The following is a 16,554-nucleotide window of genomic DNA, read 5'->3' as shown; positions in this document are numbered from 1 at the left end:
GACTGTTCCTTGGGGCTGCAGCCCATGCATCCAGCTGTATGCACATAAGGATTTGTGAATTAAATGGAAAGTATGAATGCAAAGTCAGGGTGGGTTTTTTTCTTTAAATCAACATAATAAAGTGTATTAGTATGCTGCATTTTCTTTGAAATCTCCTCCCTCTTAAAACAAGGTCATTCCACAATCACATGGACTACTGTGTCCTAAACCCTGCCTTAATTTCCCCTCTTACAACCTTTCTCATTCACTCCATTAACTTATAACGCATACAAATACTGTCCCCCTAATACAACACAATGAGGAAAGGGTGGTACAACCAAACTAATGTTCATTTTCAGCAGAAAAAATAGCTTAGAGCCAGCCTTGGGTGGAGCTTGGCCAAACTTTGCCAAAGGTGGAACATCCTTCACCAGCAAAGGAAGGAAAAAACTGATGTGCAAGGGGGACAATTGATCGCCAGGGCCTTTTTCCTGAAACTTTTCCCTCCCCTGATTTCAGAGTCTTTTGGCTGAAGCTTTTTCTTCCGTTGAGGTTCATCACGAATTCTGATTGATCGTCTCCCGGATCCATGGCACAACACAGCACACTTTTGCATACACACCCGGGTTCCCTCTCTGTGCGCACACTTGTGTGCCCCAAGAAACCACACCTTCGAGTTCCCCGCCACAGGTGAGTGGGCCCCCAGAGTCACCCTGCATGGAGAAATGGAAGAAGTTTTCAGCAGGTGCACATCTCCATTCTGTGTGTTCCTCTACATGGTGCTACTTAAACTCAGTTAAATGGCCTGCTTTGTTTCGCATAACATAGCAAGCATACTTGGGTCTGTCATGTTCACCAGGGGAGAGCCATTGCTCAGTGGCAGAGTGTAGTTTTGTGTGCTTGAGGTTTCAACATTCAGTTTGGTTAGAGTGGTTGGTGGGGCTGCTTACCTGGCTTCCCAGCGCCAAGGCCTATAACCAAGAGGGAGAGGGTAGAAAGGATAGTGCAGTGCAGGTGCAGTGCAGGTGCAACAGCGGAGCCAATTCAGTGCACCTCAATGACCTCCCTGCCATCTTGCCCCTCTCCTTCTTGGCTGCTAGCAGTGGCCTCCTGCTTTGGGGAAGTACTAGAAGAAAAATAGTACCAGAAGAAGTTGTCCTCATCTGAATTTTGAATATGGTTCTCCGTGCAAAAATGTACAGTGGGACCTCTGGTTAGGAACTTACCGTATTTTTTGCACCATAACACTCACTTTTTTCCTCCTAGAAAGTAAGGGGAAATGTCTGTGCGTGTTATGGAGGGAATGCCTATGGGTGGCATGCCTACGGATTTTCCTCCTCTAAAAACTACGTGCGTGTTATGGTCGGGTGCGTGTTATAGAGCGAAAAATACGGTAATTCGTTCCAGAGGTCTGTTCTTAACCTGAAACCATTCTTAACCTGAGGTGCCACTTTAGCTAATGGGGCCTCCTGTTGCTGCCGCACCGCCACAGCGTGATTTCTGTTCTCATCCTGGGGCAAAGTTCTTAACCCGAGGTACTACTTCCGGGTTAGCGGAGTTTCTAACCCGAAGTGTCTGTAACCCGAGGTGTCTGTAACCTGAGGTATCACTGTACCAAAATGTGCACTAAAAATGCATATTTTAGGATAAAATGTGCACAAAATCTTCCAAAAGAAATAAGCTGCCTATACTGGCCCTTTAGTTTGTTTTGACCCTAGAGAAGAGGTCAGCATCATACTGTCCTGTAGGTAACACCCACCCCCAAGGCCTTTTCTTTCTGAAAAGCTTTCCCCATTGACCCTTTTCTTTTGGAAAACTACAAGTAAGTTGTGTGGCAAGGTGGGATTGAAGAGGGATTTGGTGGAGTGGGTGCCCATCAGTTGCTGATCTCTGCCTTAGAGACCTAAACACAGATTTGCTATCTAATTGGGGGGGGGGTGTTATTGGGTTGTTGTTTTTATTTGATGATATATTTTGTGGTTTTATATTATGATTTTGTTCTATGAGCTGCCCTGAGACCTCTCGGTATAGGGTGGTATATAAATTCAATAAATGATAACGATAACAACAACAACAACAACAACAACACAATCGTACCTTGGTTTTTGAACGCCTTGTGAGTCGAACGTTGCAAACCTGGAAGTGACTGTTCCGGTTTGTGAAATATTTTTGGAAGCTGAATGTCCAGCAGGGCTTTCACGGCTTCTGATTCGCTGCAGGAGCTTCCTGCAGCGAATCAGAAGCCGCGCTTTGGTTTTTGAATATTTTGGAAGTCAAATGGACTACCGGAATGGATTCCGTTCGACTTCCAAGGTACGACTGTAATAATAATAAATTCCATACATTAAAAATAAATAAATGCAGAGTGATGCAGAAATGGGAGGGAACAGGCTAGTAAATGAAAATGTGTGAATCTGACAGGGACCAAAAACAGATTAATCTGTCCATGCTTAAGACCCTAACCCTTTTTCAACCTCTCAAAAGGTGTAGTCCATCTTCACATCAGCCCTCCTCTCACCTGGCAAGAGTCTGTGCCTCCTTCCTGTACTCCAGCACACATCATGAACGGTGTAATAGCACCACGATATGCCATATTACACTGTGATGTTGGGACAACGTTGACATCTGCACACTGCAACTGAGCTGGAAGCTGAGCTGGAAGAGATATGTAGAGCACCAAAAGGTCAGTGGTAGTGGTGAAACAGAAAGAAAAAAAAAGTCCAAGCAGACAGAAAGGGATGCTAAAAAAAGACTTTGAAGAACACATTGCTGAAAACTTTAATACCAACAACAAGAAGTTCTTTAGATATGTTAGTATCCCCTCCCACCTTCTAAAGTTTGCAAGCTTACCTTGAGGAGATCTGATGGTACCCCAGCCCGAGACACTGCATACACTCCCGTCAGTAGGGCTGCTTGTAGGTAGGTTGATAGTCCGTACAGTTTCGGAAAGTCTGGCACAGGGTCGAAGTCGGAGAAGCATGAAATCCTTGTCATTTTGTCTCCGGTTGTACCCTGGGTACACTTTAACTTCAGCGATATCCAAGCACTGTTCTCCCTGTTCAACCCTCTTCAAGTTGTGCTTTCCTAAGCACACCTTCATTCTGTATGGGGGCACAAGGCAAATGCAAAACTGAACAAAAGAATAGATTGTGGATGAGCTGTGTGAATGCTGATCACAGATCAATCCAGTTTATGCCTCTTTGTCAGATTGCCAGGCTGTTAAAGTAAGGCTGTTGCTTGTCCCAGAGGAAGCATTCTTTCCCCCTCCGTGTCGCTGCATCTTGCTACAGCCTTCACTTACCCGGGACTGGGTCTGCAATGGGCTGCCGAGAGCACCCAACATGGATGCACTAAGCTTCCTCCACAGTAAATGTTCCAGTTGCCTCTGCGTCCAGTTACAATGGCCGCCTGGTAAGGTCTGGACTGTTGTGGACAAACGTACCCTCCAATTATTCGATCAGCTGTGCCTGGCTGGCCAAAAGCTGCAACAAAACAAAACAAAAACTTTGTGGTTACTTCCGTCATGTTTTTTTATACCAATGGTTTGTTTCAGGAGCTCGATTTCATGTAAGCTTAATGTGGGCAAGATTTTAAAAATTGTGAAATAATGAGAGATCCTGAGTATGTAATCTTGATTGGTGGACCACAGGATTTCTGCTAAAAGAAGGAACAGAAGAAGCTGCCTCAAAGCAGGTAAGACCATTGGTCCATCTAGCTCAGTATTGTCTACACAGATCGGGAGCATCTCTCTAGGATTTCAGGTGGGGAACATTCCCAGCCCTACCTGGAGATGCTGGGCTTTGAACTTGGAACTTTTTACATACAAAGAAGATGCTCCATCACTGACCTGTGGTCCTTCCTCATTCAATGGCCATTCAGGACCCACACAAAAAGTTGTTTTCCCAACCTGTGCTTCACAATTCACTCGTCAACATGGTTTGCCAGTGTCACCAATGCTCTTCAGAGTCTTGTGAAGGCTAGGCACATAGAAAAAATGCCATCTACCAGGGCAGACTATTTGTCCATCTAAGCACAGCATTGCCTACTCGGACGGGCAGTGGATCTCTCGGGTCTCAGGCAGAGTTCTATCACATGACACCTGCCTTTTAGTCAGAGATGCCAGGGATCAAAGCCAGGACGTTCTATGTGCAAGTGTGTGCTCTGCGTGCTCTACTACCACTGAGTTACGACCCCTCCATTATCTCTCTTCAGAAATTTCAGATGCCCCATATGTGAATGTGTGCAAATTCTGACCTATAGCAGATGGGAGAGGAGGCTGAGTGATGGGACTTGGCAACTTTCCCTGCTTCAGTAGTACTTATAAAGATAAAGGCAGGCTCTCCAATTGCAACTAACATGAGTTTGACCAAACTGCGGGAGGCAGTGGAAGACAGGAGTGCCTGGTGTGCTCTGGTCCATGGGGTCACAAAGAGTCGGACACAACTAAACAACTAAGCTACAACAGTTCTCTATCTTATAACAGGGGCAGCCAATATGGTGCCCTCCACATGAGGTTGGACTACAGCGCCCATCATCCATAGACATCAGCCTTGCCAGCTGTGACTTATGAGAGTCCAATAATACCTGGAGGGCATCTGTTGGCCACCCCTGCAGTACAGTATCATAGCTTCTTCCTATACAGTGCCGTGAGATCCAAATATGGAGGAAATAATACACATGGAGCATATAATTCTTACAACAGGAGCAAACAACTGTTGTGGGACATTATTGCAGTCAAACCAACAGCACATGGTTTACCGGCAAATTTAGGTTTGCCTGAAAAACATAAAAAGAGCCTGCTGGATCAAGCCAGTGGCCTATCTAGCCTACCATCCTGTTGTCACATTGGCCAACCAGATGCCTATGGGAAGCAGACAAGCAGAAGAACAGCCTTCTCTCTGTTTGTGATTCCCAGCAACTGACATTCAGAGGCATATTGGCTCCAACAGTGGGGACAGAACACAGCACAGGAACACAGGAAATTGCCTCATAGCAAGACATTGATTCATCTTTCTCAGTATTATCTACACTGGCAGGCAGTGGCTCTCCAGGGTTTCAGGAAAGAGTCTCTCCCATCTGGAGGTGCTGGGGGTTGAACCCAGGATCTTCCCCATGCAAAACAGAAGCTCTGCCACTGAGCTGCAGCCCTATAGAACAAACGGCCAGTAAAGCAGGTATGTAATATGGAAGCGTTCCAGGATCAGGACTGCCCATTGGTTAAGTAGGGATGTTGGGACAAGATGTCTACTGCTGTTTGATGTTAGGTATATTTATAATTGCTGTCTGATAGGCAGCCTGTTAACAACCTTGTTTATCGTTCCATCAACCTGTCTGGTAGGTCCTTATTACTTCCAGGTGAGAAATTGAGAGAGCGTGCCAGCACATTGCTGCCTCAGAACCCAGTTTGCCCAGCACTCTTTGATTACCTGTAAGTCTTTCCATTTAAAATCCACATAAATGGTTAAAACTTTTTTTAAAAAATAAAAATCACACTGGTTGGAATGTGGGAAGTTTCAACCAGAGAGGAAACCCCTCCCAGGTACCGAATACATAGTTTTTTTACCTGAGGCAAGGACAGATGACCCCCCCCCACTTTCATGAATATTACTTCATCACTGAGGTAGAAAGAGGCTCTTAAGGTTTCTGCTATCTGCCATTTTATTTCCCCAATACTACTACTACTTCTTACTATTATTATTATTATTATTATTATTATTATTATTAACCCACCTTTTACCCTAAGGCCCCAGGGTAGGTTACAATATTAAAACACAATATTAAAAACAGTTTGAAACAACTTACAATAGCAGAAATGGGGGGGGCGTTCCCTAAAAATATTCACGTGGAGTGTCAAATGCCAGGATGGAGAGATTCATCTTCAGAATTTGCTAGAAGCTTTAGAGAAAGAGTTACACGACTTAGGGGCTGTCACAGAGAATGCCCTCTGCTGGGCCGCCACCACCTTGTGTGTCTTGGGGGGCAAAGGAACTACCAAGAGGTCCCCGCCCTTGGCGATCTAAGCACCTGAGAGGGTCTGTATGGAAGAAAGCGGTCTTCCTGATTATTTGAGGGGCCTGAATCATTTAAGGCTTTAAACATAAAATGAGCACTCTGCAGTGGGTTCAGAAACCAGTGAAGCTGTTTTAAAACAGAGGTCAGAGCTGGCCTAAAGATGAGGCAGGGGGAAGCAACAGCCTCACATGGTGGAAGCGTGAAAGGAGCTGTCCTGCCCACCCACCCCATTGCTTCCACCACTAGCAGAACCCCAAACCCTCTCGTGAGAGGAGAGGCATTCCAGCACACCCTGTTGCCACTCAACCTCCCAGCCCTGGGGTGGAGAAGGTGAGCGGGAACACTTTGCAGAACGCCCCTTCTCTCGGAAAGTTTGGCAAGAGAAAGGGCATTGTGAAGGACAGGCAGGAGCCCGAAGGGGGGGCAGAGGAGGGGGGCAGGCATGAGGTAATCTAGGGGAAGGGGCCAGTGATTTGTGGGGTTCTGTGCCACCTGTGAAGCAGGGGGGAAAGGAAGAGGCCAGGTAGCCAGAGATGGGAAGAGAGGTGAGGCAGGCGATAGAGTTGCAAGAAGGCACAGAGGTGGGAGTGCCTAGCCATTAGAATCTGCTGAAGCTGCCATGCAGGAGAAGCGGCTGGCTGCTTGCATGCGCCATGTCAGAAGAAGGCGTTTAATGTGCTGGTGGAGATGAGGTCGCACTGCTGCTCCAACTGTCTGGGTTGGTGCACAGGTCTGAAGACACAGACGCCCAGCTAGCTATTTAGCAGAAGCAGTGCATGTGATTATTTCGTCCTAGAAGCTGATGTAGCCAAGTGCTTTGCCAATAAAGAACTAAACCAGGGGTTGGCAACCTAAGGCCCATGGGCCACAAGAGGCCCACGGGGGTCGTTTAACCAGTCCACGAGCCACCCCCAAACCGAGCCGCTCGCTCGGTGAGTCCCTGTGCGCTGTGCTAAACCGACGCAGAGCGGCGTGGGGACTCACTTCCATGGTGCCAAAAACTGCATCTGCACAGATGCAGATGCTGGAAATCGCAGGTGCGATCTGGCCCACAGAGGGATCTCCGCTGGAGTGAACCAGCCCAGGCAAAATAAACCTTACCGACCCCTGAACTAAACTTTCAATTGTGCGTCCTCATTGGGGGGGGGGGGTTGGGGTTTGCTCAGAACAGGCATTCTGGGGTGCTGCGTTGCCAGTGATCTTCCTGCCTCTGGGCTGGAGAAGGCGAGTGAGAACACCTTGCGGAACATCCCTCCCCTTGCAGAGTTTGGTGAGGTGGGGTGTTCTGATATCAGTGGAGGTGAGGGGTTGGAGCGTGGCAGGGGGACAGGGCAGGAGACAGTTCTTCCCATCTCACCTCAGGTGGCAAAATGGGACAGTTATTTGAGATCTAAACAGAACCGCAGTCAGTAATCTGGCTGCTGCATTTTGGACCAATTGAAGTTTCCAAGTCATCTTCAAGGACAGCTCCAAGTCACAGTGTATTGCTATACGCCAGTATGGAAGTTACCAGAGCATGGAGGACAGCGAACATGTCATCTCTTGCTCATCAAAGAATGTAGCCAGCAAATCAACTAGAGCTGGGGGGAAGGTACTGCTACCACTAAGGCCACCTGAGCCTACAGACAACAGTTTTGAAGCCAGGGGTACCCGCAAACTGTGAACCTGCTCTTTCCAGGGAAGTGCCACCCCATTCAGGGCAGGTCACCTCCTGTATGTGAAAACTTGAGACACATATCACCTCCATCTTTTTGGGATTCACCTTCAGCTTATTGGTCCACATGCAGCCCATCACCGCCTCCAGCACAGGCCTAGAACATCAAAGACCTCTTCTGGTTCAGTCAAAACAGAGTTGATATATAACATCGTTTGAAGGTGTGGGGGGGGGAGCCTCTGCAGGTGGCTCCAACCAGAAGGAAAACTACTCAGCGCCTCCCAAGACATTATGCTGCCTGAGGCAAAAGATAAGATGGCACCCTTCCTCCTCATCTTACCTCCTTCAACTGACAGGACTGGCAATGGAATCTTACTTCAGCACTGGGTTAAGACCCTTAAGGTCACTCCTGGCTGCCATCTTATTTCCCCCCAAGATGCCCTGGATGTAGTAACATCATCCTGGGTAGGGAAAGTGCAGTCTTCACTGAGGGTAAGTAAGTAAGTAAGTAAGTAAGTAAGTAAGTAAGTAAGTAAGTAATTGTCAGCACCCAGTGGTGGAGGAAAATAGATAAGGCTCAAATTACCACAGGTAAGCCCCTCAAACCCCCAAGAAATTTCATGGCTCCCCTTCTGAGAAACTGAATATGGGACAGAGAATTATGGGGGTGCACTCTGCGACCACTCAAACAGCCATGAATGTCAGGGGCTGGCTGGCTGAGGAAGAGTGGTGGAAACCACCCAACCAAGAGCCACCACCCCAGGGAAGGCACAGAGGAAGAGGAGTCTGGGGACTGGTGGTGGGACACTGGCCACACCTCAGAGGAGGGGATGAGCTGGGAAGTGCTAGAAGCAGGGCAGGGCACTTGAGGGGAAGCGAAGAGACAGAAACTGGCAGAAACTGCCCCAGCACAGGATACAGTGAGGAGGCTTCCGGTTTGGATGCAGGCACCGGCAGTGATGACAGAGGGGAGGTAGACCCAGCAGTTCTCCCTCAGAGCCACTCTGACAGCTTCTCTGCTGACAGCTTGCTGCCCCGCCATTCCTAGAATGAGGTGTTTGTTGCTTGCTGCCGAGCAGTGAGTCAGGCAGACAAAGAGGGAGTCCCCTTGAGCTCACTGGAGCAAAAGATCACAGAGGGAGCAGCCTGATGCAGAGGGCTAGAGAGTGAAGGAGGGGCTACACACCAGTTTCGAACAACTGCTTCATTAGGCAGCTTTACCTTTTAGAAGTCTCTGTTTGTTCTTTGTTTTGCAAGTTAGCCAAGCATCTCTCTCTCTCTCTCCATGGCCGTTGGCTAATGCGAATAAAGCCTATCTTATCTTATCTATCTTATCTTATCTTATCTTATCTTATCTTATCTTATCTTATCTTATCTTATCTTATCTTATCATCTTATCCTATCCTCTCTTCTCTTCTCTTCTCTTCTCTCTCTCTCTCTCTCTCTCTCTCTCTCTCTCTCCCCCTCTCTCTCTCTCTCCTGTGAATGACCTGCTCTGCCTGTCGGCTCCCTGACACTGGAGGGATACACATTTCCAAAATCAACAAATAACAACAACTTAGGAACATAACAAAGAGAGCTTCTCTTCCAGCATCCTGTTCTCACAGTGGCCAACCAGAGGTCTATGGGAAACCTGAAAGAAGGGTCTGAGCAGAAGACCACTACTCTCCCCATTTGCGATTCCTAGCAACTATTCTCATTGCTCCCAACACTATAGGCACAACAAGGGGGGGGAAAGGGGGGGAGAAAACAGTGAGCATGGAGCCGTTGCTGCCCCCATGTCACTTTGCTTATTTCCTTACCTCCAGAGCTCATCAGGAGCAGCCCAAACACCAACAGCTTCATCCTTGCACTGGCAGATCAAGGGACCAGTCTTCCCAAGGAACTTGCTGCAGGGTAAAACATTTACGGTGAACAATTGTGATGGATGGATGTCAGATTGAGTCACTGATACCGGTACCACAGCACACACCCAAATGACGATAATGAACAACATTATCATCAGTAATTGTTTATGTAAACAACTCACCAGTAGTTATTATTCATGATACATTATTGTTAGTGCTTATGCTGAAGCAAACGTCAAGGTAAATGCTTCCTGTTTGGTTGAGGACACGTGTGACCCCCCCACAGGGTCAGGGCTGAATGGAAAAGAGGATGAGATTTCTTTCCTATCAGCCTAACAACAACACTAATAAAATAAATGAAGGAGGAAAGCAATGATGATAACAGAATAGAAGAATTACTATGTTAGTTTAACTGGTTGTTAGCTGCTTTGGAGACTGAAGAGCAGAATGAAAAGTTATGATATGAATAGCAAACGCAAGACAAAGCTTTTAAAGCATTTTGAAAATCGGATGTGTTGTCCCTTAGGGTGGTGCATTATTACGAACCAATGCTAGTTCCACTCAGACCAGACCTATTGAAATTAATGGACATGACTAACTTAGGTCAATTGATGTCATTGGGTCTACTCTAGGTGGAACTTAGTTGGATGCAACCCCAGGGCAGAGACATTGAAATTAGTGGACCCAAGTTAACCATGTCAATTAATTTCAATGGGTGTACTCTGATGATGGTCAACACTAGATGCAACCCCAGGAATCCAAGTGAGAAAAAAGAGGGGCAGTGTGAAGTGATGAGAGAAAGATTGGGCAACTTGTTGCCCTCCCGGTGTCATTGGACTACACCTCTCATCATCCCTGATGAGATGGCAGTAGGATAGACAGCAGACACATTCTGTCTGCAGGCAGATGCAAATTCCAGCGGAGTATCATTGCAATCAGGTTGTAATCAGAGAGTATTTTTCATTCAACATCCCTGGTAATTGGGGGAGTAATTTTATGAGAGACAGAGCACTCTAGATTTACCTTGAAGCAGTCACATGGTGGAGAGGCTGCATGGTCAAAACGCAGGTGACTGCTAAAAGCTTTGTTCATTTACATTATGCTGTTGAAGTGAATTCCCTCCTGTCCTTTAATCTTAGCTGATTAGTGTATTTAGAAGCTATTTGATCTTATTGTTATTTTATTGATGTTTAATTATATATTGAGTGCGATCTTGCAGCTGGAGTCCAGCAACATCTGGAGGACCAGATGTTGTTGTCCATCTCTGTGTTAAAAGCCCTGGATTGGGGCAAGCCTGGGGACCCTGTGACCCTCTCATTGGTGTTCATCTGGTAGGTTGGGACCTGCTGCTGGGTTGCAGCTTAATCTAAGGCAATCTGAGACACAACAGCAGTACTACCATCATACAGACACAAGGGGGAATTATGGAGATGGGGATCTCCCAATGCATGTTTGGAATAAAGGTGGGTCTCAGATCTGAAAAGGTTAGGGAAATCCCTAACTCACCGAGGCTTCGACTACCCTCACGTGGTTTAGTCAGCCAGTTGAAGCCATTCCCAGAGTGTGGCCGCTGTTGCATCCGGACAGCTTCTAGAAGCCACAGGTGAAAGCTAAGCACAGAGTGGGGACCTAAGGTGGACAGGCTACCACAGAAGGAGCATGACATGTCCCCCACCAGAGGAACTACCTCTCCTCTAACCCTTCATACACCCCTGCTTATATATAGGTGCTCTCTGTATCTAACAGAAATTCACCTCTACTGAAAGCAAGCTAAATTCTAACAAAGGCCCACAGTATAATTCTGAAGCATAATTCCAAGAATTAGACAACTTCTTATCCAGGTGTCCATCAATACAACTGGCAATGGTGACCAGAAATGTAATTCTAGTGAACTGAAGGGAAAGCCTGTAGTAAACGCTACTGTGGGAATATGGTATTATTTTAAAAGCCACTTGGCGGGAGAGAAAGGGGTGGGGAGAGAGAAAATCTTTCAAAGTGACTGTGTCTTTTACCCTTTGCCTTCTGCAATAGTGGCCAAGGTTGCTTTTACTAATAGATAGATAGATAGATAGATAGATAGATAGATAGATAGATAGATGATAGACTTGTGGTAGCCACACAGCTTGGCATTCATCAGGCCAGCCAAAAATTTCAATCAATGATTACGATCACAGATCAGCCATACACATGACATATTTAAAACCTTGTCACACCACTTTAACATTCATGGCTTCCTCCCCAAAGAATCCAATGGAATTGTAGTTTGTTAAGGGTTCTTGAAACTGTAGCTCTGTGAGGGGTAAACTATAGCTCCAATGATTCTTTGGGGGAAGCCATGATGGTTAAAGTGGGATGAATGTGTTTCAAATATAAGGTGTGGAAGTAACTGCAGCCAACTGTGAAAGTTCAGACTCATCTGAATTTTGTGATGCAAGTCTCCAAATCATGTGTTTGAAAATTCACAGGCAAGATGGGCATAAATGCATATATTTGGATTCCAGAATTTCACATTTTGGGTTACACATTCCAACAGAACAATCCAACAGGTGCCTACTCAGAAGTAGGTTCCATTCAGTTCATTAGGGCCTATTCTAAGGGATAGCATGTCTAAATCCATGTTCTTATTTTGGAGTAGAATGAACACACACATGGGGAGAGACTACACATATTTTTGTGCCAAGACTTGAGTCCCAACAACAACAAGAGTAGCAGTGAACAAGACAACCAGATTTCACCAAAATTCCCAGTATTCTGATACTCTTAAGAAATTCATGCATTCTGAAATCTCATTGGGATGCTGTAGATATCTGAGTCATCCTTCAGTAAGGAACTCTGAAAACAATGGTGTATGGGCGGTATTCTCAAGTATCAGGTTCAATTCAACTCTGAACTTCAAATTGGAAACATTCACCAGACTCACACACAATGTCTCTTCAACTCTTTGAATCCAACTACCCTTCGTTAAGATCAACCCACCTGTAAGATCAACGCCCTGTAGCTCCATGTTGCATTTCTATCATCCAACTGTATAATCCACTTAGAAGCCAGCTGTGGCGTTAAGCAGTATGTAAAATAAATAAATAACTACCAGGATATATTTTTTAAAAAAAGAAGCAAGGAAACACAGGGATTTCCCCTTGCAAAATTGCCTTCCAACATCCTGAGAAACAGTAGCCAAGAATGACTCCCAATCTCTCCTATTGTTTGACTGCCAAGGCTGCAAGAGAAGGAAAACATAGGCATGGATGGCATGATGGATGCCTTTGCAGCTTAGCTCCTTGACAGCCGTGATGACGGATGGGTGTTTTAATTATTTATTTTAGGTTCTCCATCAAATAGCTCCCCAACGGCAGCCAGCAATATGCCGTTTCATATTTTGAATAGCACTCCCGACGACACAAACAGATAACCGGAAATAGCTGGAACAAGATATGATAGCCATGTTCAAATATATAAAAGGATGTCACATAGAGGAGGGAGAAAGGTTGTTTTCTGCTGCTCCAGAGAAGCAGACACGGAGCAATGGATCCAAACTACAAGAAAGAAGATTCCACCTAAACATTAGGAAGAACTTCCTGACAGTAAGAGCTGTTCGACAGTGGAATTTGCTGCCAAGGAGTGTGGTAGAGTCTCCTTCTTTGGGGGTCTTTAAGCAGAAGCTTGACAACCATATGTCAGGAGTGCTCTGATGGTGTTTCCTGCTTGGCAGGGGGTTGGACTCAATGGCCCTTGTGGTCTATTCCAACTCTATGATTCTATGATTCTAAGAATTGCCTGCTGATTAATAAGCACAGTTTCTTTGCCTCCTGGATAACATTCTAAACATAACCCCAAGAGCGAATCTATATGTAGGCTTACCTCCCGTTCCTGACGGAGAAACCCTGTGTGGAAGGAGCTTCAACAGTGATGTCTGGTAGGAGAGCAGGTGAATAACTAGTGGAGAAGTTAGCATTTAAATGCCAGGGGAGCAGGGCGGCCTTGATGGATTCCCTTCCTGGTGCATCACAGCTTTGAAGGCTCTCGCTGTGACTCAAAGCCGCGGCTGTCTATCTTCTGATCTCTGAACTTCAGCAAGGAAACCCACGTTAAGAGCTGAATGGGCCAAGCTGCTGATGGGTCCACCCTCCACCTCTTCATATGATTGCTCTTGCAGTCTTGCCAAGGGGCATTTGCAGGCAGGGCTCATCCCAGGATATTTATGGCACTATATGCAATGCATACCCAAGAGAACAGTGGCACCTCCACTGTACCTTTTTCCAGGGAAGGGTGGCGGAGGAAAGGGAAATATGAAAACCTTCCTTTGCGCTCCTGAAAAGATTGGCACTCGAGAAACCTGAAAGACAGGCTCTCCTTCACCTCCAAAGGAAAATCTAGATCTCTTGCATGCCCATCAATGTCAGGTATACAATCCACCCTTGTGAGAAGTTTCTATTACGCATGTCTGTTTTTCGTTTTCTGCACCGAGCAATGCTTCAGAAGAGACCTGGGCTTTTATCAATGTTCCAGGTAGACTCTTAGTGCAGTTGGATGAACCAGTGGCGTAGCGTGGGGGGTGCAGGGGGGGCCGGCCGCACCGGGTGCAACATCTGGGGGTTAGGGTTAGGGGGCGTAAATCCACGGGTTAGGGGGTGCAAATCCACGGGTTAGGGGGCGCAATTTACTTGCCTTGCCCCGGGTGCTGACAACCCACGCTACGCCACTGGTATGAACAGTGATTAGCAGGTGACCATCTATTGGAGCATCATGCCTTCAGGTTAAGACTTACAAGATGATTTCTGCATGTCAAGCTTCTGTTCACAGCAGGCATGGTGGGACCTGCGCAGTTTTGCTTATCACCTGTGAACGCTAGCCATGCTGGCTAAGGATGGGAGAGAACTGTGATTCAGTTCCCATTCAGAGGTATATTGCGTATTGCCACCATAACTTGTTGCAATTCATAAGACTCACCCTCTGTGGTTTTGCCTAATCCGCTTTGAAAGCTGTTGTTTTGCCTAATCCGCTTTGAATGCTATCAACACATCTTGCAGAAGCAAATTCCATAACATTGAACCCATAAAATAATGATACATTGTGTGAAGTTCCGTCTATCCTGAGTCTTTTGCCAGCCAGTTTCATTGGATGGTCCCAAGGTCTTCTTTCGTAAGTATCTAATGAGAAGCCCTTCAAATTGAAGCAGCTGAGTGGTGAAATGGAAGTTGCGATGAGCTGAGTCAACAACCCTGGGCAAAATCAGGAGCTGCTGACACATCCATGCCAGGATGAGAGATGGAGAAGAAAAAGCTGGTGGCTGTCTTTGGTGAGCAGCGTCATTCAAAATACCTTAGAGAAATGTGGTTAGGACAGCCAAGACAGGATTGATAATCAAAACGTATTGCTCATGTAGGAACAATCCCTGTGATAACCACCTTGAGACAGTTATAGTGCAGCCAGCATATGTTTGTATGTGTGAAAAGGCAGAACCCTCTCTTATGCAATATGGTAAGGGAGGCAGTAGTCTCTAATAATGAGGAATCAACAGTTCTGTGACAGCAAGTGTGTGGTTGAGCACACTGGTCTTTAGATGGTGGGTTAGGACCCACTAATCGTCATGACTTGATCTAAGGTGGTTGCTACAATGCACAACTACCAGACGAATATATGGTTTTTTTAAAAAAATCAAGAAATGGGCCAATGCATGTTTGAGTTCAAGGTGGTTCCCGGTCAGGAAAGGTTGAAGATTACAGGTCTATCTCATCCCTGTTCCTGGTACATCAGTCTAACCCCTCTAGATGACTTACCATTAATTAGAAAATTGTCTTTTATGAAAGTTATTATGACCGTTGTGCAAATCATGAATACCAATTGTTTCATAAATGAGGTCACTTCCAGTGACTATCTAGATCAGTGGTTCCCAACCTTTTTTGGCCATGCCTCACCTAAGCATCTCTAAAATCCTGGTGTTCCCCCCCCCATGACATATAATTCTTATTATTCAAAAAGTGAACTCCTATTCATGTGGAGGAAGCCTAAAAGGCCATTCACTGTTAAAAACTCATTCTTGAATTGCCCCCCCTTAAAAATCAAATTGCCCCCCTGTGGGGCGTGTGCCCTACATTGGGAACCATGGATTAGATGAACATGCCCAGCACAATACATGCTGGTGCGTGAGGCAAACCTCACTGCCAGAGGCCTCTGCCAGGGGCCTCTCCCTGCCAGAGAAGAAGTGGAGAGTGAGGACCTACATCAGGAACCCAGGGGTGAATAAAGATCTACATCAGGATCTGTGTTCCCAATGGATCCTGCCACCTGAGGTGGTTGCCTCACTCTGCCCCATGGGTGAGCTGGCCTGGAACATACCCAAGCTATGATCAGCATCTGAGACCCTGGTTTCTGGATTAGGGTTAGGGACAGGGCCTTTTCAGTGGTGGTACTGCTTTTGTAGATTTCCCTCCCTGGGGTGCTTTGCCAAGCCCTCACTCCCTATCCTTAGATAGTTTTTGAAAACTCATTTTTATCCAGGCTTTGTGGATTTTTACTGTTTGTGATATTAATTTATTTTTATTGTTGATTTATCATCCATATCAGGGTAGGGAACCTGTGGCTTTCAAGGTGTTGGTGGACTGCAACTCTCATCATCCCTGACCACTGGCTAAACCAGGGGTCTGCAACCTTTAAGACAAAAAGAGCCGCTTGGACCCGTTTCCGAAAAAAACAACAACAACTGGGAGCCGCAAAAACATTGCAACATTTAAAACAAATATAACACTGCATATATTGTTTCTGGCCTTAATGCTATATATACAGGATCGTGCAGTCAGCTGTCAATCTCAAGAAAAAAGGACAAATTAATAGCTAATTAAAATATTTAATTTACAACCAGGTAACCAGGTTAATGGGACTTTTGCTCCTGAACCTCAGTGCTCAGTATCTGCACATCAGGGCTGTAAGACGTCACCTTCATTTTCACACAGGCTTGCAAGCTGTCATCTGTGAGGCGTGATCGGTGTTTGTTTTTAATATAGTTCATGTTGGAGAAGACCTGCTCACATACATATGTGGAAGAGACCACAAGGGCCCTCGAGT

At 46.0% G+C, this 16,554-nt stretch overlaps 1 protein-coding gene across 2 annotated transcripts; it reads right to left on the bottom strand.

The window, feature by feature from the left end:
- Positions 1 to 306: 306 nt before the first annotated feature.
- On the bottom strand, positions 307 to 13,368 carry LOC309537268 (cationic trypsin-3-like). 2 transcript variants are annotated; one of them, XM_082232054.1, is made up of 6 exons: positions 13,351 to 13,368; positions 9,448 to 9,534; positions 3,281 to 3,461; positions 2,830 to 3,080; positions 2,498 to 2,634; positions 307 to 692 (listed from the first exon to the last, which is right to left on the bottom strand). In XM_082232054.1, exons 2-6 carry the CDS (start codon positions 9,488 to 9,490, stop codon positions 537 to 539), a joined length of 768 nt encoding a protein of 255 aa, XP_082088180.1. In that variant the 5' UTR covers positions 9,491 to 9,534; positions 13,351 to 13,368; the 3' UTR covers positions 307 to 536. The 2 variants fall into 2 exon arrangements, with proteins under 2 accessions (XP_082088180.1, XP_082088181.1); XM_082232055.1 differs by lacking the exon at positions 13,351 to 13,368 and adding an exon at positions 12,469 to 12,501.
- Between the last annotated feature and the right edge of the window lie 3,186 nt (positions 13,369 to 16,554).

Source organism: Podarcis vaucheri, assembly GCF_965113315.1.
Source record: "Podarcis vaucheri genome assembly, chromosome: 7".
NCBI classification, from domain to species: Eukaryota; Metazoa; Chordata; class Lepidosauria; order Squamata; family Lacertidae; genus Podarcis; species Podarcis vaucheri.
Note: the sequence above shows the minus strand (reverse complement) of the source record. Positions and strands in the feature narration are given on the sequence as shown.

Bases quoted from the DNA above. Each gene is read 5' to 3' on its own strand.
- LOC309537268 (XM_082232054.1), bottom strand. From the start codon at position 9,490: ATGAAGCTGTTGGTGTTTGGGCTGCTCCTGATGAGCTCTGGAG. The intron at 3,462-9,447 runs GTAAGGAAATAA...GTTTTGTTGCAG, and splicing joins GCTCCTGATGAGCTCTGGAG to CTTTTGGCCAGCCAGGCACA. The intron at 693-2,497 runs GTGAGAGGAGGG...TTCTCCATGCAG, and splicing joins GAGGCACAGACTCTTGCCAG to GGTGACTCTGGGGGCCCACT.